The 19,863-nt window shown below is 39.2% G+C and overlaps 1 protein-coding gene across 1 annotated transcript; it reads right to left on the bottom strand.

Moving 5' to 3' along the window:
- Positions 1–13,440: 13,440 nt before the first annotated feature.
- Positions 13,441–13,787, bottom strand: LOC130835794 (40S ribosomal protein S28). The gene has a single exon (XM_057707649.1). It carries the CDS (start codon positions 13,757–13,759, stop codon positions 13,550–13,552), a length of 210 nt encoding a protein of 69 aa, XP_057563632.1. The 5' UTR covers positions 13,760–13,787; the 3' UTR covers positions 13,441–13,549.
- Between the last annotated feature and the right edge of the window lie 6,076 nt (positions 13,788–19,863).

Genomic DNA, 19,863 nt, shown 5'->3' with positions numbered 1-19,863 from the left:
GATTACTGACCCTAATTAAAACCTCAGCTGGAAGAAGTGATAGAAAGACAAAAAGGGCTGGTAACCAGGAACTCAAGCAGAAGTTTGTTAAAATTTGGTTTACTGTCCCTAGGCATTTGAAGCCACTTTCATACTCTTCCTGGTGACAGGATGGGATTTTTTGAAGGCCCAGGAAAATAACCTAGAAGTCCATTAAATAGGGACTAGTTAAATAAAATTTGGAACCTCAATCTCTAGAATATAAGGCAGACTTAAAAACTAAAATAGTAGATGTATATATATGACCATGTTGAATAATTTCCAAGACTGGAGAAAAAAAAGGATGTCTTTTGCATATGTACACTATTTGTGGAAAGGTATTGTATTAATTTTCTGTCACTGTGTAACAATGTTATTACACACTTAGTGACTAAAACAATGCACATTTATCATCTCACAGTTTTTGTGGATCAGGAATCAGGGCTTGGCTTTGCTAGGCTCTCTCAAAGCTACAACCCAGGTGGCTGGCAGGACTGTGTTGTCCATCTGAAGGTGTGACTGGAGAAAGATCTGCTTTCAAATTCACATGGTTGCTGGCAGAATTCACTTCCTTGTGGTTGTAGGACTGAGGGCTTTACTTTGTCACTGACTGTTGGGGTTGGGGGGCCACTTTCAACTCCTATAGGCTGTCTGCAGTTCTTTTGCTATGTGGGGTTCCCTAGCATGGCTGTGCTCCAATCTTATATAACATAATCATGCAATCAGGTGGAGACTGACTTTCCATTACGGTTCAGTTTAATTTTTTTTTTTTGCCAAGTATGCAAATGACATTTTTTTCCTTGCTTTTCTTTCAGCATTTTAAAAATGATTCTATTGCCTTTTTTTAAATTGAAGTACAATTGAGCTACAACACCTTGTTAGTTCCAGGTGCACAACAGTGACTTGATATTTCTAAACATTACAAAATGATCACCATGATAAGTCCCATGGTACATGACACCAAGTTCTCCTTCAAAATACACATTCTGATTTCTAATCTAACAAGCAGTGAGTGAGGTTTCCATTACTCTATGTCCTCACCCAGTCTCTGCTGGTCAAACTTGTAGTTTTTTGCCAATCTGTCTAATGGCATCATATACTGTCTAATCCGCCTTTTTTCCCTCATAAGTGAGATGTGCTTACTGACCAACGGCTCTCCTGTTCTGTGAACTGCAGCTTCACATCCCTTGTACATTTTTTCTATTTATCTGTTTTTCCTCATTGATTTGTAAGAAACATTAATTAAGAGCACTAAGAATACAAGTTGATGTCCTTTTTCTGTTTAGATTGCAAGTAGCTAATACTCTTAAACCAGAGCAAGCAAAGGCTGATAGGAGATATGAGGTTTTGTATACAAATCGGGTCACTTCAGAGATTTACCACCCAATGTCTTACGGTATCCCAAAGTTACTGTTACTCTTCCTGCATTTAAAAATATAATAAAACCAATCAATTAACCAAACTAAATGTATAGGATTAGCAACTCTATATGCTTTTCCATGGTAACTTTCATTTTACCTTGCAGAGCTTCACAATTTTACTTATTTTTGCTGCCAGTTTTAGAGGAAAAAAAGAGAAACAATGGTGTTGTAAATTAGCAAAACTTGAGATTTTCCCAGTCAGCTAAAATTTGTATGTCTTTTTTTTGTTTGTTTTGCCTTTAAGAAAATGACAATTTTTGGAAATTACTTAATGGAAGAAACACCTTTTCGGGTTTGATATTTACTTCTGTAGCTGTCACTGTTTCTATATTTTTTAAAAGACACATCTACTTATTTAAACTTAGAGGAATCAGTTTCTTTAGAATGCTGGAAAGTTCTTGTGTGTAAACAATTAGGAAATCTCATTTACGTGACAGATGTTCCTTACAAAATTTTTGGTAGCAGCCCAAAGAGAGCTGTAGTTCCATTTATAATGGGGAAGGTGGTATCACATTGGTGAGTGAGGCCTATTGCTTTAATTAATAATAAGCTTTCTCTTGGGCCCATAGTGTAAATGGGATTTTTGAGCCTTGCAAAACAGAAACCACATAGATGTGTTATACTGCTTAAGTGTGAGGTCTGACCCCGTATCCAGGGACTGGATGTATTGCTCTAAGAATTTAGATATGGCTAAAACCTTCAAGAAACCTTAGTGATGAGGCCAGTCATTCTCATCCTCCAATACTGACCAATGATGGGCTTTTTTGTTTGTTTGTTTGCATATTGGTTTGTTTCTGGTATCATTGTGAATTCATGGATTTAAACATTTTTACAGTGTGTTATGGACTGAATGTGTTTCCCCAACATTCACAATGTTGAAATCCTACCCCCTTATATGATAGTATTAAGAGGTGGGTTTTGGAAGGTACTTAGGATTAGACAAGATCGTGAGGGTGGGACCCTAATGAGTGGGATTAGTGCCCTTTTACAACTCATGAGAGAGCTTTCTTCTCTCTCTGCTCTCCACCATGTGAAGACAGAAGGAGAAGTTAGTGGTCTGCAGCCCGGAAGCGGCTCTCCAGACCTGCCCATGCAGGCACCCAAATTTTATATTTCCAGCCTCCAGAGCTGTGAGAAATTTCTGTTGTATATAAGCTTCCAGTGTATGGTATTTCTGTTATAGCAGCCCAAACATTAATCCATCATACTTATAAATGGTCAAATTTTCTCATCTCTGGCTGCTGGGACCTAATTCAGACAGGCTTTTTTAGTGTGAAAAGATATTCCAGTCTTATTTTGTATATATCCTGCCTTACACCTAGGATAATTTATTCTCAAAAGATCCCTGATCCCTTTTAGTATTTAAAGACAACATTCTGGGTACTAATAGTATCACGGCAAAGGGGTTGGCCATTGTTTCTAACTTTTTCAGTGAACACAGTAGGAAATAATGTATTTTTCTTAAATAAAAGAAAGAAAGAAGAAAGAAAGAAACAAAGAAAGAAAGAAGGAAGAAAGAAAGAAAGAAAAAGAAAAAGAGAGAAATATAATGTTCAGGACAAAAAAAATACAGCATAAATTTATAGTTCAAATCCAAGCCTATAAAATTTTCATTTAACCTCATCAATTTTATATTTGTATCTCCTTTCAACTCTGCTGAAAATCTCACATAATTACTTATTTGATATTGTTTACAAAACACACAGAAAAATCTCAGAATAATCATATTAACATTTCCTCTAACAAAACAATTGCTGAAGAGTATAAGAATTTTTTTCCACAGTACGTTTGCCTCCACATCTATCCCACTAGAGTCAGACAATCAATTTATTATTTTTTAAAGTCACTTGGAATAACTCTTCTCTGTGTAGTTTTGTCACCAAATATATATACAGTTAAGCTCATCCATTTTATTTTACTTTCAGTTCTAAGTGATTACCTTTTAATTTACTTAAGTGTTGTTGAAACACACTATTTACATGGCTCCCAAGTAAAAAACTACTACATGAGGTATGTTCAAAGCAGTCTCACTTATGTCTTCTCTCTCCTCTCATTCCCCTTAAATCAGTCTGGCCCTTGCACTCAGAATGGCCTCTTCAAAATGCAGGTCCTGTCACCCTGCCTGCCTCCCTTCCTGCTTGAAAACATTCACTCACTGCTCCAGCCACTTCACAAAGGTCAGCTGGCCACTGCATGAGCAAGCCTTTGCCCACCTCTTCAGCCTCATGCTCCATCCTTACTCTTGATGTTCCAACTGAAACAGAATTCATGCAGAGCTTTGAAAGTACCAAACTCAGTAACGTTTATGGGTTTTCGCTAATCTCATTCCCTCTGTCTGAAACACTCCCATTGCCCAGAGCCTGTGTGTGGGTCTAAATCCTACTCCCCCTCTGGTGTCAGCCTATTCGCTACTCTCTCCAGGAAGCCTCTACCTGGATCAGAGTTCTCTTGTGTGTGCCCAGGGCACTCCATACACATAAGGACCAGCACACTGATATATATGGAAATGTCTACTAATGTGTCTGCATCCTCCACTGAAGTGTAAGCCCTGTTAGAAGAGACACATTGTCTTTTGGGGTCACCATTTTATTGCCAACGCCAAACACCTTTCCTGACTCTAGCCCACATGGTTTCTTTGTGAGTAGCCAGGTGCTTTTGTGCAGTCCACATACTGCAGGAACATCCACAGCTGCCCTGCCCAGCACAAAGTATTTGCTCATTAAACATCTGTTGAATTAATATTCATTATCCCTGGTTTTGACATTTCCTTACTAGTAGTTTTATTGCTAATCCTCTTTTCCTCTTTACATTTTCTTTTTAGTGTTTTAGAGCATCCTTTAACAATTAAATTCCCTGAAGATGGTTGCACTGACATTTTCCAAACAACAAATAAAGGCTTGCTATAGAACTTCATTTGGGAAGGCACACAGCTTACTCCACCACACCAAGATGCCCCTGATCAATGAAAAGAGTCCGTGTGCTTTTTATTTGAAATTCGACTCCTGTTCTCAGCTCTTTGAAGGAACAAGTGGGTAGTATAGGAGAGGACACAGCTGGAACCACTACTGTTTGTTGTAGAGATAGCAGGCTCTGAACTTCATCTACTCCAAAGCTTGGGGGAATTTGGAAGCATAAAGTTTACAATCATGACTGTGCAGTTTGAGACCCATCGTTCCTTTTGATAAAGCACATCCTTGTGGCTAATCTGCCTGGTGGAACTCAGAATAGCCTCCTCCCCACTGAGTGCCCAAGTGCTATGCCTTACATGGGGAGCTGGGAGAAGACCCTCTTCCCATGAAGAGAATCTTTAGAATAATTAAGGAAATAAGTCATTTGAGCACAAAGCCTCCCTTTTCCCCCCACACTGGAAAGAATTGTCAAAATACCACTTTTATTATCATTAAGGCTCTCCAAAATCCCAAGATAATAATTTTGAACACTTTCTCCCACTCTCCATCACAACATAGCCTTGCACAACAATGAAAGTCGTGCCATATTTTACAGAAAGGGCAGCTCTTCTGTCACCCCCAGGTAGGGCCCATTTTAGGCCCTTTCTTGGAGATACTTCAAATCTGGAGAGATTGTGCTGATGAAGTATTTTTTGGAACTGTGTTTAAAGAACGGGAAGAACGAATTTGAGTGTCGTACGGGAAGAATCTGGAGTTAAACCTATCTCCTCTTCAAGAATTCTTTTCGAGTGTCCTCGTATTGCTTTCTAAAATATTTATACTAGCAAATATCTTGACTTATCATAAAGAAGGTCTGGAATGACATAGTCAAACAAATTTATTTCTAAAAGAAGATAAAAAAACTCCCAGTGGATACTGAGGTGGCCAACTGCCATTCAACATTTAGATCTGTTAACAGCAGTAAGTAAATATTAGTGAAAGCAGTTTTTTCATTGACTTCAAGAACTGGGCAAATACATGATCATGGAAATAATTCTCTGAAGAACAGATTTAAAGATTTGTGTTGAGAAAGACTAAAAGTGACTCTTTCACATGGTACTGAAAGCAGGTGCAAAGCTTTGAGATTCCCCAGAAGATTCACTTTCCCTTTTCTGAACTTAGCAGGTTTTACAGAAAACAATTTTTAACTGTATAATTGATATACAATACAAACTGTGTAACTGATATATAATAAACTACATATTTAATATGTACAACTTGATGAGTGTGGATGTATGTCTACACCACCACCACGCTCAAGGTAATAGACATACCCAACACCTCCAAAGTTTCCTCATGTCCCTTTGGGGATTTTTTTCTTTTGTAAGAACACAACATAAAGTCTATCCGCTTAACACATTGTTATGTGTCTGGTATGGTATTGTTGACTATAGGCACTCTGCTGTACAGCAGACCTTTAGAACTATGCATCTTGCATGACTGAAACTTTATACCAGAACAACTACTCCCATTTTGCTTCCTCCCTGGCCCCTGGTAACTGCCATTCTATCCTCTGCTTCTTTGAATTTGGCTATTCAGCTACTTCATAGAAGTGGAATCATAAAGTATGTATCCTTCTGTGACTGCTTTATTTTATTCCAGGTTCAACCACGTTGCCATAACTGGCAGGATTTCCTTCTCTTTAAGGTTGAAAAATATTCCACTGTGTGTATATATACCACATGTTTTGTATCCATTCATATGTTGGCAGGATTGTTGGTTATTTCCATAACTTGTCTATTGTGAACAGTGCTGCAATGACACGAGAATGCAGGCATCTCTCAGAGATTCTGATTTCAATTCTTTTTAGTATATCCCCCAAATGGTGATGCTGGATCATATGGTAGTTCTATTTTTAACTTTTTGAAAATAAAGATGTCCCAGAGGAAGTGAAGCTGGCAAAAAAGAAAATGCTTCCTGTTAAAGGAATACTCAGAGATATTTCATGACACCGAAGGCACCAAGAACACAAGGTTGAAAGATAATCCAAGCTTAGAAAGGAGTATCACAATTCAACAAAGCATGGAAAAGATGATTTCTCCATGCATGTTATACATTCTACAATGATAAGAAAGTAAGCTCTGTTCTTGATATGTTTTTACAAAGAAAGGAAACAATTTCACTGTCAATGTTTCTAGTTTTTTTGAATTATAATATCCTAAGTTCATATTATTTTACTATTTTCATTATTTCCCTTTATGTTTACAACTGACATGGAGAGTTTTTAATGTTTCAAGAAAAAAATTTTAAAGATCAAGAAGCAATCATAATTTTCCCCATTGATTATTAAAATCACTTTTCATGGTGTCATTTTGCATCTGCAAAATGAGGACCATCTGTATTCAAAGGAATTTCAAATGCGAATGAGTGAGTAGGAAGTGTGCTTCAACTAGGAAACGCAAACTTAGATGATTCAAAGTATCAGATAACTTTATTCAATGTATGTCAAAGAAAAGGTTTTCAGGCTCTTTAACTAGCTTACAAGTCCCACGGGAAAACCCGAAGACATGAGAACAGGAAGGTGCAAGAAGAATGCTGGCTTTGCAGAACCAAGAAGCTGCACTAAATAGTGGCTCGGTAGCTTATTAATTCTATAGTTTGAGCACTCATCCAATAGCTGAGGTTATTCAAATTGAATATGAAAAATATTGTGCAGAGAGCCTGACAGAGACTAGGGACCCAACAAACTGTTGCTATATTTTATACAACCACATGAGAATCAAAACAAAACTTGCAAAAGTAAAAATCCAGTGGAGGTAATAGAGCCCTTTTCCCACCCAATCAAGGGCAGGAAGCTACCACTTATTAGGGGCTTAGTAGATGTCAGGGACTTGGACAGGCATGCTCAATCAGTACAACAGTGCAGCAAGGTATGAAATGAGAAGACTTCCAAAGGTAGCCTGCTGATTTTGATACCGTGGACCTCCTCGTGCCAGACATGGTCAGCTCTGTGTAATGAAGTTTAGGCCGATAGTTACGTAAATCTATGGGGCATCTTGGATTTTCTAATAAAACTTTCAGATATCCAGAAAGAATTTTTAAACTCTAGGTTTGTTTTTTTTTTTGCATCTAATTATTTCCCTGATTCCACATTCATAGAAAATGTACCTTAGCATCTCTGCTTCTCATTTTGTTTGAGTACACTACAACGAGAATCAAATTTTAATAACTACTATTATTATGTGTTTACATATAATGAGGCTATTTCCATGTTCGCACAGATGGTCTGGAATAACTAAACATTATTACAAACCGTTCTTGTAAATGTGGAGTGTCTCTACTAGTTTCTTTGATCTCTATCAATACAATATTGTTATTTTGATATTCATTTTTGTAATAAACTTTATGCTACACTGGAAATTTACTAGAATCTTCATTCATTCATGTTTTCTTCAGAGGGGCATGGGAGAAAGATTTTGGTGGTGGAATGCTCCCTCCTAGAGGTTTAATAAATAGATTTGGGTAGACCATTAGTTAGCTTGGATCTAAAAGAGAGTTGAGTAGATGCAAAGTTGACCTTGGAAATAGTCTTGGTGTCTGTTTATCTCTTCAGCTTATCTCCTATCACTCCTTCACACATTTTTACTCTGTCCTGCGTTTACAATTCATTTTCCTAATGTATTATGTTCTCACTTGTATCTGTCCCTCAAAATAGTGTAATAGTCCAAGAAAAAGATACGGCAGCCTGGACTAAAGTGGTACCAGAGTGGATGGAGAGTAAGTATGATTAGGAAAGGGGTTGTAGAACCAGAGGAACAGATCCTGGTACCCATCTAAGTACTTTACGATAATATAAAAGACCCTATGCTATCTGCTCCTACATCATCTTCTCCCATTGCCATAGGAACTGTGAAATCCAGGCATCCTCCATGCCCTACAGTTTGTCACGTGTTCTATACGTGGCTCTATTTGCCCAGTATGCTTTCCTCGCCAGTCTTACCTCCTTGGTTTTCCAGGGTAAATGTTGCCTTACCCAACCTCCCTAGTAGAATTAAGCACTTTTGCCTTGTTGTTCAAAGGGCCCTTTAAATATATTTCAGTTATGATATAACTGGGTAAAAAAAAAATATTATTGCTTTGTTGTTGGCACCAGAGTTTCTGTTAGGGAAAGAAGTGTTTTTATTTAGGAAAATGCACTGAAATGCTGAAGCTAACAGAAAGTAAGTCCCCTGAGGAGATGGGTTAGCAAAAGCAACACAGAGACAGTGACCCTGAAAATGCATATAGAGCTAGGAGAGAGCAGAGGGGAGAGAGGTTGAGCTGACGAGATAAAGGGAGTATGGCGGGAGGTGGAAATGGATATCACCAGAATCAGCAGAGACTCTTATGAAAAGAGGAATCTTCGATTCAATTTAAATTCATCTACCATGTGGTCAGGAGACACAATTCCACCATGCCATCCCCCACAGCTCCCCAGTGAAAATCTCCTTCCTCGGAGGTAGCATCAAATGATTGGAACTTTTGGAGTAGAAAGGAGAGAAATCTGTGACCCGTGTTTCAGTTGATGCCAAGACTGAGGGAAAGGGATGGAGATCAAAGAAATCAGAACAAAGTAAAAAGAATTCCAAAGAAACCAAGTTACCAGAGCTGGCAAGGAAATTTAGAAAAAGAAATAGAAATAGAGGTAGAAATACTGTCCTTCCCTCATTCCAGATCCAGGACTCCCTTCCCCACAGTGAAGCATATACCAGTGATTTCCCCACCTGTAAAATTAGGGAGATAAACTAGATGGTCCCTCAGGGCCCCTCCAGCTTTAATATTCTATGAATCTAAGCATTTCACTGAGCTTAGGGAAACAAATAAAAGTTATGTCCTATTTTGGAAAAATATTTCGTGCTGTGAATGAACCTGATTAGGCTCTGGAGATGACACAAATAATGACAGTCATTTAACACCCAGGTGAGAAAAAAGAGCAGATTAAGAGAAGTATGCTCATGGCACCAAACAATGGCTTGCTTGGATTTTTCCTGGAAGTTGTGTTGCATCTGTTCTAAACATTATGACATGTTTTGAAATTAACACTTGGATGTACATACAATGTGTGTCAGGCATTTATGCAGCTATGTTATTAAAAAAGAAAAGTTTCCAGTGTCTGTAGACACAAACATGCCGACATAAGCAAAAATATCAACATCCCCTTCTCTCCACATCTGGCAATTTAGAGCTCACCACAACACGAGCTGTCGAGTAGCAACTGACAAGGAGGGCTCAGTCCAATCAATTGATTAAAATACAATTATTTGGAAGGGAAATATTAAATTGTTCCTGTTTATCTGCTAGAGGCAATTATCTGATTGTGTTTAAGAAATTCCGGCCACGAAGAGCTATCTTTTGGAAGAACAGGAGTGGGTTGGTGGATTCGACCCTATTTAAACGATGGCAGGCCTGCCTGTTTTGCAGTGGGGAGACTGATGCAAGGGGAGAGAAGGCACGGCTGTGATTTCTAAAATGAGCAAATGTTGATGCCATCGGGTCAATTTGCCATTGGTCATATATTAACTGGACACTGGACCAGTGGAGTCCTGGACAGAGTTCCTTAGGAACCATCAAGACTCTCTGGCACCATGTGTAGAAGTTAAGCCCACAGAAACTGGGTTCAAGCCTGGAATCGAGCATTTATTGGTTGTGTGATTTTAGTTGCTATCAGTTTATTAATGAGAAAACTTTTATATATGTAGGTATATACGTATATTTACATATTCACATAATTTATATATTGCTCCTAACTCTTGGGTTTGTTGTGGGGATGACATGAACTAACACAGATGAAGTATGCAGACCCATGCCTAGCACATAGCAAGCACTACATAAATGTGAGCTATAATTTTTGTTAGGAGATTTTGTCATGAGGAGAAATTTGGAAAGGGTAGTGATTAGGAAAGAGATAAACAACTGTTGTTTGTTACACAATTGGGAGAGAAGTGAAGCTTTTAGCGACAATGTGATGCAATGGTAGGGTGGACACAAAGCACCTGGGTAAACAGAGAAGCTGCTACATATTTCTTGCCTACTGTATTCCAGAAATGAGGCTAGGCACCTTACCTGTGGCAATTCATACAAGCTTTCTAACATTCGGAGAAGTAGTTGTATATTACTATCTGCACCTTATAGGTGAAGCGACATGGCGCTCAGGGATGTTTAGTCGCTTAGCTGAGAGCACAGAGCTCAGAAGTGGGTGAACCATGATGGGACCACCCTGTGGCCTTTGCACTACAGCATGGCACCTGCCTAAGAGCAGGCTTGGAGGTAGTGGCCACTAAGAGCAGCTGTCCAAAGCAGAGGTCTTTAAATTCTTTAGTCTTAAGACCATTTTACACTAATAAAAAAAGTGCTGAAGACTTAAAAGAGCTTTGGTTAATGTGGATAATATTTATCAATATGTAGATTAGAATTTAAAGCTGAAAATTTTTTTATTCATTAATTTAAAATGACAACAATAAACCCACCACATGTTAACACAGATACTGTATATTTCTGAAAAATAACTATGTTTACCAAAGCAGAAAATATTTGTGAGAAGAGTAGCATTGTTTTACAGCTTTTTTTCCTGATCTCCTTAATATTTCTGTCGAAAGTATTACCTGAAAGAAATGATTTAAAAATTTCAAGCTGGTGCTGAGATACATTTGGTAAGCAAAAGACCTGAATTCATGATTTGACTAAATATAAAACCTACATTTTAAAGAATTTCATTTGTGGCAGGATGTATGTAAGTAGGCAAATTTTGCCAATTCAAGCAGTGCCACATGGGCACTCTCTCAGTCTTTTCTGGTTGAGGAGTTTCTTTAGGTTCGATCGAAGTCACAGAATTTTTCATTAAAATTAATTACATTAAAATTAGTAAAAACTATTAAATGAAAGCTCTAATAAAAATTATTAATGGGAAGAAAACTTACCTTCTCAGAGGAAGACTCAACACTGCATGGTATGAGTCCTATTACAGTTTCTGAACCTCCTGGCGAGGGCAAATTTTATACAATCCTATGTATGAGGAAAGACCTAGAAAAGGAAGAGCAGGAAGCGGGAATGAGAGAAAGGAGGAGGTCAGATGTTAAGCTGGGGACACCAGTGGCTGAACTTGCCTTTTCCCTATCGCTCCGAACAACTCCACCCGGGTGACCAGGAACCTGAAAAAATCATGGACGATTTCCTTTTCACATGAAGAATGTTGTTGAGATCTGTCTCCTTGAAACTAACTGGTTGAGGTACCGCGGTGTATTTTAAGAGATCCAATCTGGATAAAAATGTGTGCAGGTAACAAGAGCTAACATGTCGGTAGCGCTCACTGTGATATGAGGAGATCTTCTTAACCAGGGATCCAGGTAGCTGGCGTGGGACACCTGAGCGACATGGGTGTACAGACGACTACATTTCTACATGTCACTCATACAATAACTACTAGCGGGCAATAAAGTAATGTAATCATAGAATATGATAAAACATAATCATATGATAAAATAAAATAATGGGCAATAAAAATGCTAGCAAAGCATATGTATCCATTAGAGAAGCAGTTTGACCAGTGGTTAATATTGTAGATTCTGAGATAAATTATTTGAGTTCCTCTCCACTTCCACCATGTACTACTTCTGTGAACCTGGATGAATCCGCTAATCTCTCTGAGCTTCAGTTCCATCTATAAAATGGGGACATTAATAACGACTAATTCACAGGGTTACGGTAAGGAATAAATGAGTTAATGTATGTAAGGTGCTTACAATGAAGCACTGTAAAGAATTTGCTCTCATGACCACCACCGTCGTAATCAAGGCCATCATCATTACTATACGGTCTAATGGTTTTTCTTAATTCTGATTTGAAATGTCTCCACTGTAGCACATGCCAAGCCAAGTATACAGTAAATAACTAAGTACAAGGGCTGCCTTTTAAGGAGAGAACTTAATTCTCACAATTTCTGTTCACTTGGGATCCCTCTGATACCCAAGGGAATTTTAGACAAGATTCCACTCAATTCTTTGGTCTGGAAACTGTACTTGATGCTAGAGATGAGAATCTCGCCCAAAAGCTCCCATCTGCCTCTCATCCACATCTCTCTTTCCAAAGACAAAAGAGAACAGCAGTCTCCATGTTGAAGCATTATCAACATGCGCTCTGTTATAATGAGTTATCTCATTTGGTTCATTTTTCACTCTTCCTTTTCCTTCTAACCTGCCATGAGCTCCATTTAACCAAATAACTCACAAGATAATTTTTTACTCTTTCTTGACAATCTCTCCCTTGACTTCTTCCTGCAGGTTTAAAACTAATGACTTTCTGTTGAAATAAACAAAACTTCCTTCCACGTCTCCTTCCAGCCCACGTACTCGGCTCCATCCTTTCCCAGGCAGGTGCGGTCCCTGAGAAGGCGCATGTCTTCCTTGTGCATCAATGTTTATTAAGAGTGAGCTCCCAGTGGTTTTGCGAATATGGAGATAATTTGTACTTCAGCAGACACAGGAGGAATGTGGCTGGCAAGGGAAGTTGTAGTGTGACCTAATATTTTTATCGCAAAGCAGGAATTCAAAGTTGATAATGCATTTCTTACATTCTGGAGAGAGACACACAGATAAGACAAACATCACCAACAGCCACCATCACCCATGCATCACAGTGCAGACCAGGGCCAAAAACCAAGCAGTCGAAGGGTTAGCCAGCCACATGCTTGCTACCTCATAGCCCAGTGAGCCCAGGGCACAATCGAATTCCTAAAAGAGAGGATCATACTATTTCCCAAACAAAATCTCCACACACTAGACCCCATCTGTTCTGGTGCAGGACTCCTTTGGAATTTTTTCTAATTACAGTAACTTAGGAAAGTGTTGGTTTTGTGAGCCAACAATGCTGTAATCTTTAATAGCCACTAAATTACTTTTTATAAAGGACTCTTCTGGATGAATATTTTTTTTAAACACACCGATATTTGTGGGCTAATCTAAATTGTAAGGTAGGTTAGAAATTGCTTCACATCAATGGGAAAATAGGTACATTTACTGATTTTGCCTATTTAATTCATATTCCAAAAGGAGATTCAGATATTATAGGAGGAGATTGTATTTTTTTTTTTTTTTTTTTTTTTTACATACAATACAAACGCTTTATTAACAGCATATCATCCTTATGGCCCCAAGCGCTGACACAGACATCCAGGATCCAGTCCCAAGTTCAGCGCAGTCTACGAGCCTCTCGCTCTGACTCCAATAGGGTGAGCACGTCGCCCTCGCGCACGGGGCCTTTCACGTTCCGGATGATGGAGCGACTCGTGTCGTCCATGAATTCTACGCGCACCTGCGTGCACTGTCCCTGCGAACCGGTTCTGCCCAGAACCTTGGTGACCCTGGCAAGCTTGATAGGTTGCACACGGCTGGTATCCATGATGGCGGCGTGGCGGCGGTCGGGCGGAGAGGAGATTGTATTTTTAAAATGTATCTTCACTTTGTCTTTCCCAGCTGTGTTTGGCCAAGAGAACATTTCAAGCGTTTCATTTTTTCAGATACTGATGGTTTTCTCTGAGGCACTTTTATTTCTAATAAGGTTTTCTATGCCCTCTAGTGGTTAGTATTTTGTTTCTGGCATTGGAAGCAAGGTCATGTACAATTAAGCAGCAAAATTTCAGTTCACGGGGACTGCTGTGCACTCATTGTAGCATTGGAAGTGGTTTCTGGGGTGTCTTCTCTGAGAGGAGGGGATTCTAGGATGACTTCACCTCCCATTCCACAAAGACAGGTTCTGACTTTGCTTTATTTTTCCAACCTTTTTTTCCTGTACTCCCCGACATGGAGTTGTTTGAAATTTTGCCTCATTTAGACTACATTTGATAGTTTACTATAAGAACTGGTTATTTCATTTGAAAGTTAACAGAGAAGAGCCTATTTCTGTCCTTAAATTCTGGATCCTGGGAAAGAAGCTTCAAAATTCACTCCTCTGAAATGGAAAGACTCATGTCAGTTTGTTTGCTTGTTTGTTTTAATTTACTGGCTGCATTGGGTCTTCATTGCTGCGCGCAGGCTTTCTCTAGTTGAGATGAGCGGCAGGCTACTCTTAGCTGTGGTGCGCAGGCTTCTCACTGCAGTGGCTTCTCTTGTTGCGGAGCATGGGATCTAGGTGCTTGGACTTCAGTAGTTGTGCTGGGTGGGCTCAGTAGTTGTGGCTCACAGGCTCTAGAGTGCAGGCTCTAGTTGTGGTGCACGGGCTTAGTTGCTCTGTGGCATGTAAGATCTTCCTGGACCAGGGCTCGAACCCGTGTCCCCTGCATTGGCAGCTGAATTCTTAACCAGAGCGGCACCAGGGAAGTCCCATCATGTCGGTTTTTAAGACCACTGGGTAGAGCCATATGGCATTTGGTGGGGCCCTTCCTCCTGTTTTCGAGTCCAGTGAACTCAGTAGGAATCAGGTTATTCTTATGGTCGGGCTTTCAAAAAGCCAAGGTGATTTGGAAAATATGTTCTGAGATGTAACAGCTGTGGCTACGTGGTTTGAGGCAGATTTATTTGGGTACAGCTGCCAGGCCCTCATCGTGCCTTCTGTAAATTTTGATCCCTGGTAATTATTGGAAATGACACCAACTCTTCTCAATTAACCCCTCTGACATAAACAGAAGGTATGCTTCCTCCACTAGTTTCCTCCAGAGGATGGTGTGTAGGGATGGAAAAAATTTCATTGCTCTACCCTCTCATCCCTTTATCCGCCAATCCTCAAAAGATTAAAATGATGAGGTGGATTTGTTCAGACTGGCATTTCACCTTAATCTAAGAAGTAATGCTATCCACTGCTTACACAGTGATGGAACAGAAGACCATTTCTAAATATATGGGCAGGAAGAAGAAGCGGGGTAACGTTACAGGATGTGTCCAGCGCAATTAAGGTGGGACCACCAAGACCATCATTTCCATAATTCTTACAGTGTAATTTCCAAAGATTATTGTTTTAAAAGTTTAATTGTAAAATAGATCACACACACACACACACACACGCACACAGAGTTTACTATTGAATAATGAAAAAGCAAAGACCCTTGTACACACTACCTTTAAGAAGTAATGCCCAACTCTTTTACAAATTAGTGTGTGGGTGTCCTTTCCTAACAGTACTGTAGGAGAATTCACTTCGCTGCATCTCCTTACTGATACTTATTCACCAACTTTTAAACACTTACCCATCTGAAAGAATTAAAATGGCAGCTCACTGGGGTTCAATTTTGCATCTCCCTGACTTCTGAGTTAAACAGCTTTCCACATATCTGTTGGTCATTCATGCTACTTCTTCCGGAAATATCTATCTATGTATTTTTACTTAATGTTTCTACTGAATTATCTTTTTTTTCACTTCATTAAGAGTTTTTAATATATTTTGGATACGTAGGGTCAGCTGTTTAATTTGAGACTTGTATTTTTGCTCTCTTTATGGTGTATTTAGATGAACAGAAGCTCTTGATTTTTTATGTAGTTGAATTTAACATTTTATTTATGATTTGTATTTTTTTGTGGCTTATTTAAAAATCTTTTTCTTCCCCAAATTTTAAAGATAGGCTCCTCTACCTGCTAAAGTGTTACTGTATCGGCTTTCATCTTCGTGGCAAAGAAAGCTACCTGCCAGCCAAGAGCTGATGCCCCTGCCCCTTTCCAGAGGATAGAATTGTTGTTGGGAAACAGCTGCTCAGTCAGCAATCAGTTCATCCATCTCTGCATCTAGATGGAACCACATAACTTGTTCTTGCCAATGGAATATGTGTAGAAGTGATGTGGTACTGACATAAGAAGTGTGCCTTCTTTCTTTCCTCATCCACAGAGATGCAAGGATTTGGTGACGCCACAGATGGAAGGAACATAAATATCTGAATCACTGCACATAGGTAAATAGCCTGCCAACCAGGAATCCCTATGCTGGGCAGTCACTTGAGCAAGAAAAGGTCTTCTATTGCGTGAGCCACCACATTGAGGGGCTATTTTGTTTCATCAGCTAGTACTACACTAAGCAATATGGATATTAGCATCCTGAAGTGGGAAGCTGCCTTAACAAATTCTAAAACGTGCAGCACTGGCACAGTGGATGGGTGGCAGGCAGCAAGGAAAAATAAAGCAAGACACAAGTACAGAGCTTTGTTATACAGCAGCATAAAAATTTGCCTGCTGCAGTTTTTAAAGCAGATCAAGTGCCTAGCAGATGGGTAGCTTTGCAAGAAGTAGTTGGAAGGAGCTAGAAATGCTAGTGCATGTGTTGATTTCTACTCCCTGCTTATAGCAAGGTGTAAAAAGGAAAAGATGAGTCCCAGCAAGAAGTGGTTGGCTTGAGAGCAGAGATGGAAAGGAATGGAAAGAGTCCAGAAATTTACAGTTTCAAGCACTGGCAAAGCTGACTGTTTCTGCACTCTAAGCCAGGATTTAAAAATTAGAATGAAAAGAACTTTGAGCAACAAAGGTCCATTAGGAATTCTCAGTTACATGAAGGGATTTGACCTTGTGCCAAAGATCAGATTAAGGTTACTTTTTTCCAACTCAGGGTTGGTTATTTGATGAGATGGCCCCAAGGTACCTGCCATTGCAGTGAAAGAGGCAACCATGGGAAGTGGGGAGCGGAAAGCAAAGGTATGAATCAGAGTGAAAATTGTGTCTAGAGAAGCACTCATGTGGTTATCCATACATGCGATTTACTGGAAGCAAATAGATGAGAAGCCTGCTAAGTATCTGGGAGAATTGTCTTGGTAAATAAACTGCAGTCTGGCTTTAAAAAGCCTGTGACTATAAAATAGCCCTCATGCGTCCAAACTTGCTCCAGTGGGAAGCTGATAGTGAAAATGACGTGCCCTCAAAGAGGACATAGTCCTCCAGCCATTTCACGGAGTCTTAGGGTGGTGGTTCTCCCAAAGTGTGGTGCCCAAACAAGCAGCCTCCAGAACTTGTTAGAAATGCAACTATCCAGAAATTCTACTGGAAATTCTAGGGATGGTGCCCATCATTCTGTGTTGTAATAAGCCCTCCAGGGGATTCTGATGAAACCACTGGCTTAGACGAGAATCAAGTAGAACCTCCAGGACAGTGGGGAACAGTGGAAAAAGAGTTTCTTCTAAAGAGCAGAACTGACTTTTAATCAAGAAATTTTCACCACAGCGAGGGCACAGGGTCCTCACAATTGCCTCCATGGCAGGATTTCAGAATTCTTAGGACTATTGCCTCTAACCTTTCCTTTTCCTGATGGAACGTTTATATTGAAGTTATCTGCAATCTCCTCTGCCTTTACGAATTAAGGTTGGGACAATTGCCAGATAACTAGCCTTTTAATTCCTAAATAGTCAGATAATGAGGATTTACAACCAGACCATTTGGAAAGAACTGTGATCAGTTACTGCCAATGGAATCTGAGAAAGGGGTAAAGAAAAGGGGGGTTAAGAAGAAGACTCCACGGCCCTAGGCAGTGGAGACGTCATGAGTTGAAAGGCATTTGGGTCCCTGAATCATTGTGTGGACAATAGCTACTCTCTGACCAGGAATACCTACACTGATTTTTTACATAAGTAATGAACTTCTATTGTATTGAGACCATTTTTATTTCTTCCCTTGTTACAAGTGTGTTTCGTTTTTTTATTTCTTTGTAAGTTAGTAAGTTGTTTTATATTTTAGATGTGCCTGTTTAAAAGAGCATAGAGGGACTTCCCTTGTGGTCCAGTGGTTAAGACCTTGAGCTTCCAATGCAGGGGGTACGGATTCAATCCCTGGTCAGGGAACTAAGATCCCAGACGCTGCGCAGTGTGGCCAAATAAATAAAGTAGCTTATTAATGAAATTAAAGTAAATAAATAAATGAAAGAGCGTAGATTATAGTATGTGGTCTGAAAATCTACACATTAGATTGGAATATTTAGTTTTTTCACATTTGTTGTGATTATCGACACATTTATATTTGTTCTTCCATCTTATTTTATGGCTTTGTCCCACTTTTCTGTTTCTTTTTCCTTCTTTCTTGACTTCATTTGGGTTAATTGATATCTCTCTATATATCTGTCATCTCTCTATCTACCTATCTTGTATAACTCCCAGGTAAACAGAATTGAAGGAATCATATCCTTGGCTTAGGGCAGATTTTCATCACTGTTCTATACAAAGCCTTCCTTTCTATAATCCATGCGTTTGCTTGTTGATTAATACAATAAACACTTCTGACCTCATTACCCAACTGTTTTTGGTTTTCTCCCCAGTCTCTTTTTTATCTCCTTCTGAAAATCTGCTCAGATACAAATTGGGCCTTTTCACGTTCTCCCTCAAGCCTGAACTATTTCAGATTTTTCACTTTCTTGTTTCTTTGGTTTGCATTCCAGATAGTTTTTTTCTTCTTTCATTTCCAATTTAATTTTCTTTATCTGTGTCAGGTCTCCTGTCTTACCTATCCATCAAAAATTTTACTTTATTATGTTTGTTAGTTCTAAAAGTCTGGGGGGGTTTTGCTTAATAATATTATACTCTCACTTTCATCACTCTTCTTCTTGAGTCAATTTTTTGCAGAAAATAAACGTTCCATTTTGCAATCAGTGTGCAATATGAAATCCTGGACAGTCTGTTTCTTCTATCAGTGCTGATGTATTTTGTCCATCATGCCTTTTCATTGACACGTCCTGTGATTTATCTTTACATGTTTCTCATTTTCCTTGGAAATTTTACCAATAGGAATTCTTGGAGACCTAGGTTAAAGCCGTGTTCCCTCAGAGAGTTTTCGCACAGGCTTCTGCCAGTTGCCTGGTAGTCCTGCCCATCTGGAAATCACTTTAAATTCAATTCTCCACTTGAACTTCAATTTTAACATGCAGATAACAACAAATTTACATGAGCACTTGATGCTGACGATGATTTCTCAGGGGCAAATTCATTTTCCTTCCATCCAGTGTCAAAGACTATTTTACATGCTATTCCCTTCTGCTTTGTAGTCTTATTGAACATTCCCTCTAATATTGATGCACATAACTTTGCAAAGATCTCCTATTAGAACCACTGCCTTTTTGAGTTCCACACATTATGTCCTATCTCTCATCCTCAGGATGAGCACGTATCACTCCACACTTTTAAGAATAAAAGTGGGTGCAATGAATAATTACACCAGGGCAGCAGACATTAACTAGTACTGTCCTGGGTAACTCAGGAGGTATGATCACCCTACTCTTCCCAACACAGATTTCTTAGGCTCAAAAAGTTAGCCTCAAAAGCACCAGGATTTTGCAGATACTATTTGGAAAATTGCTGCTTTTGCTGCCTGCCAATTTCTAGTTTCCCATCTTTAATTTTTCCCTTTGTGGATTCTTTAGTTTCTTACCAGCTCAGTGAGCATTTTTATAGGTGTTTATGAAAATATTTTATTTACCCATTTTCACCGGTTCCAATTGCAAGGTTGTACAGTAGATTTAATCTAGCATGTTACCGGAACAGAAGTCTTTTCCCTCACCTTCAAAGGTAATACAAAGGCTCAATTTAAGCATGAATTTCCTATATCCAGAAA

Source organism: Hippopotamus amphibius, chromosome 14 (assembly GCF_030028045.1).
Source record: "Hippopotamus amphibius kiboko isolate mHipAmp2 chromosome 14, mHipAmp2.hap2, whole genome shotgun sequence".
Lineage (NCBI taxonomy): Eukaryota > Metazoa > Chordata > Mammalia > Artiodactyla > Hippopotamidae > Hippopotamus > Hippopotamus amphibius.
Note: the sequence above shows the minus strand (reverse complement) of the source record. Positions and strands in the feature narration are given on the sequence as shown.

What these genes read in the sequence shown, in the direction of transcription:
- LOC130835794 (XM_057707649.1), bottom strand. Translation starts at nt 13,759, where the DNA reads ATGGATACCAGCCGTGTGCAACCTATCAAGCTTGCCAGGGTCACCAAG.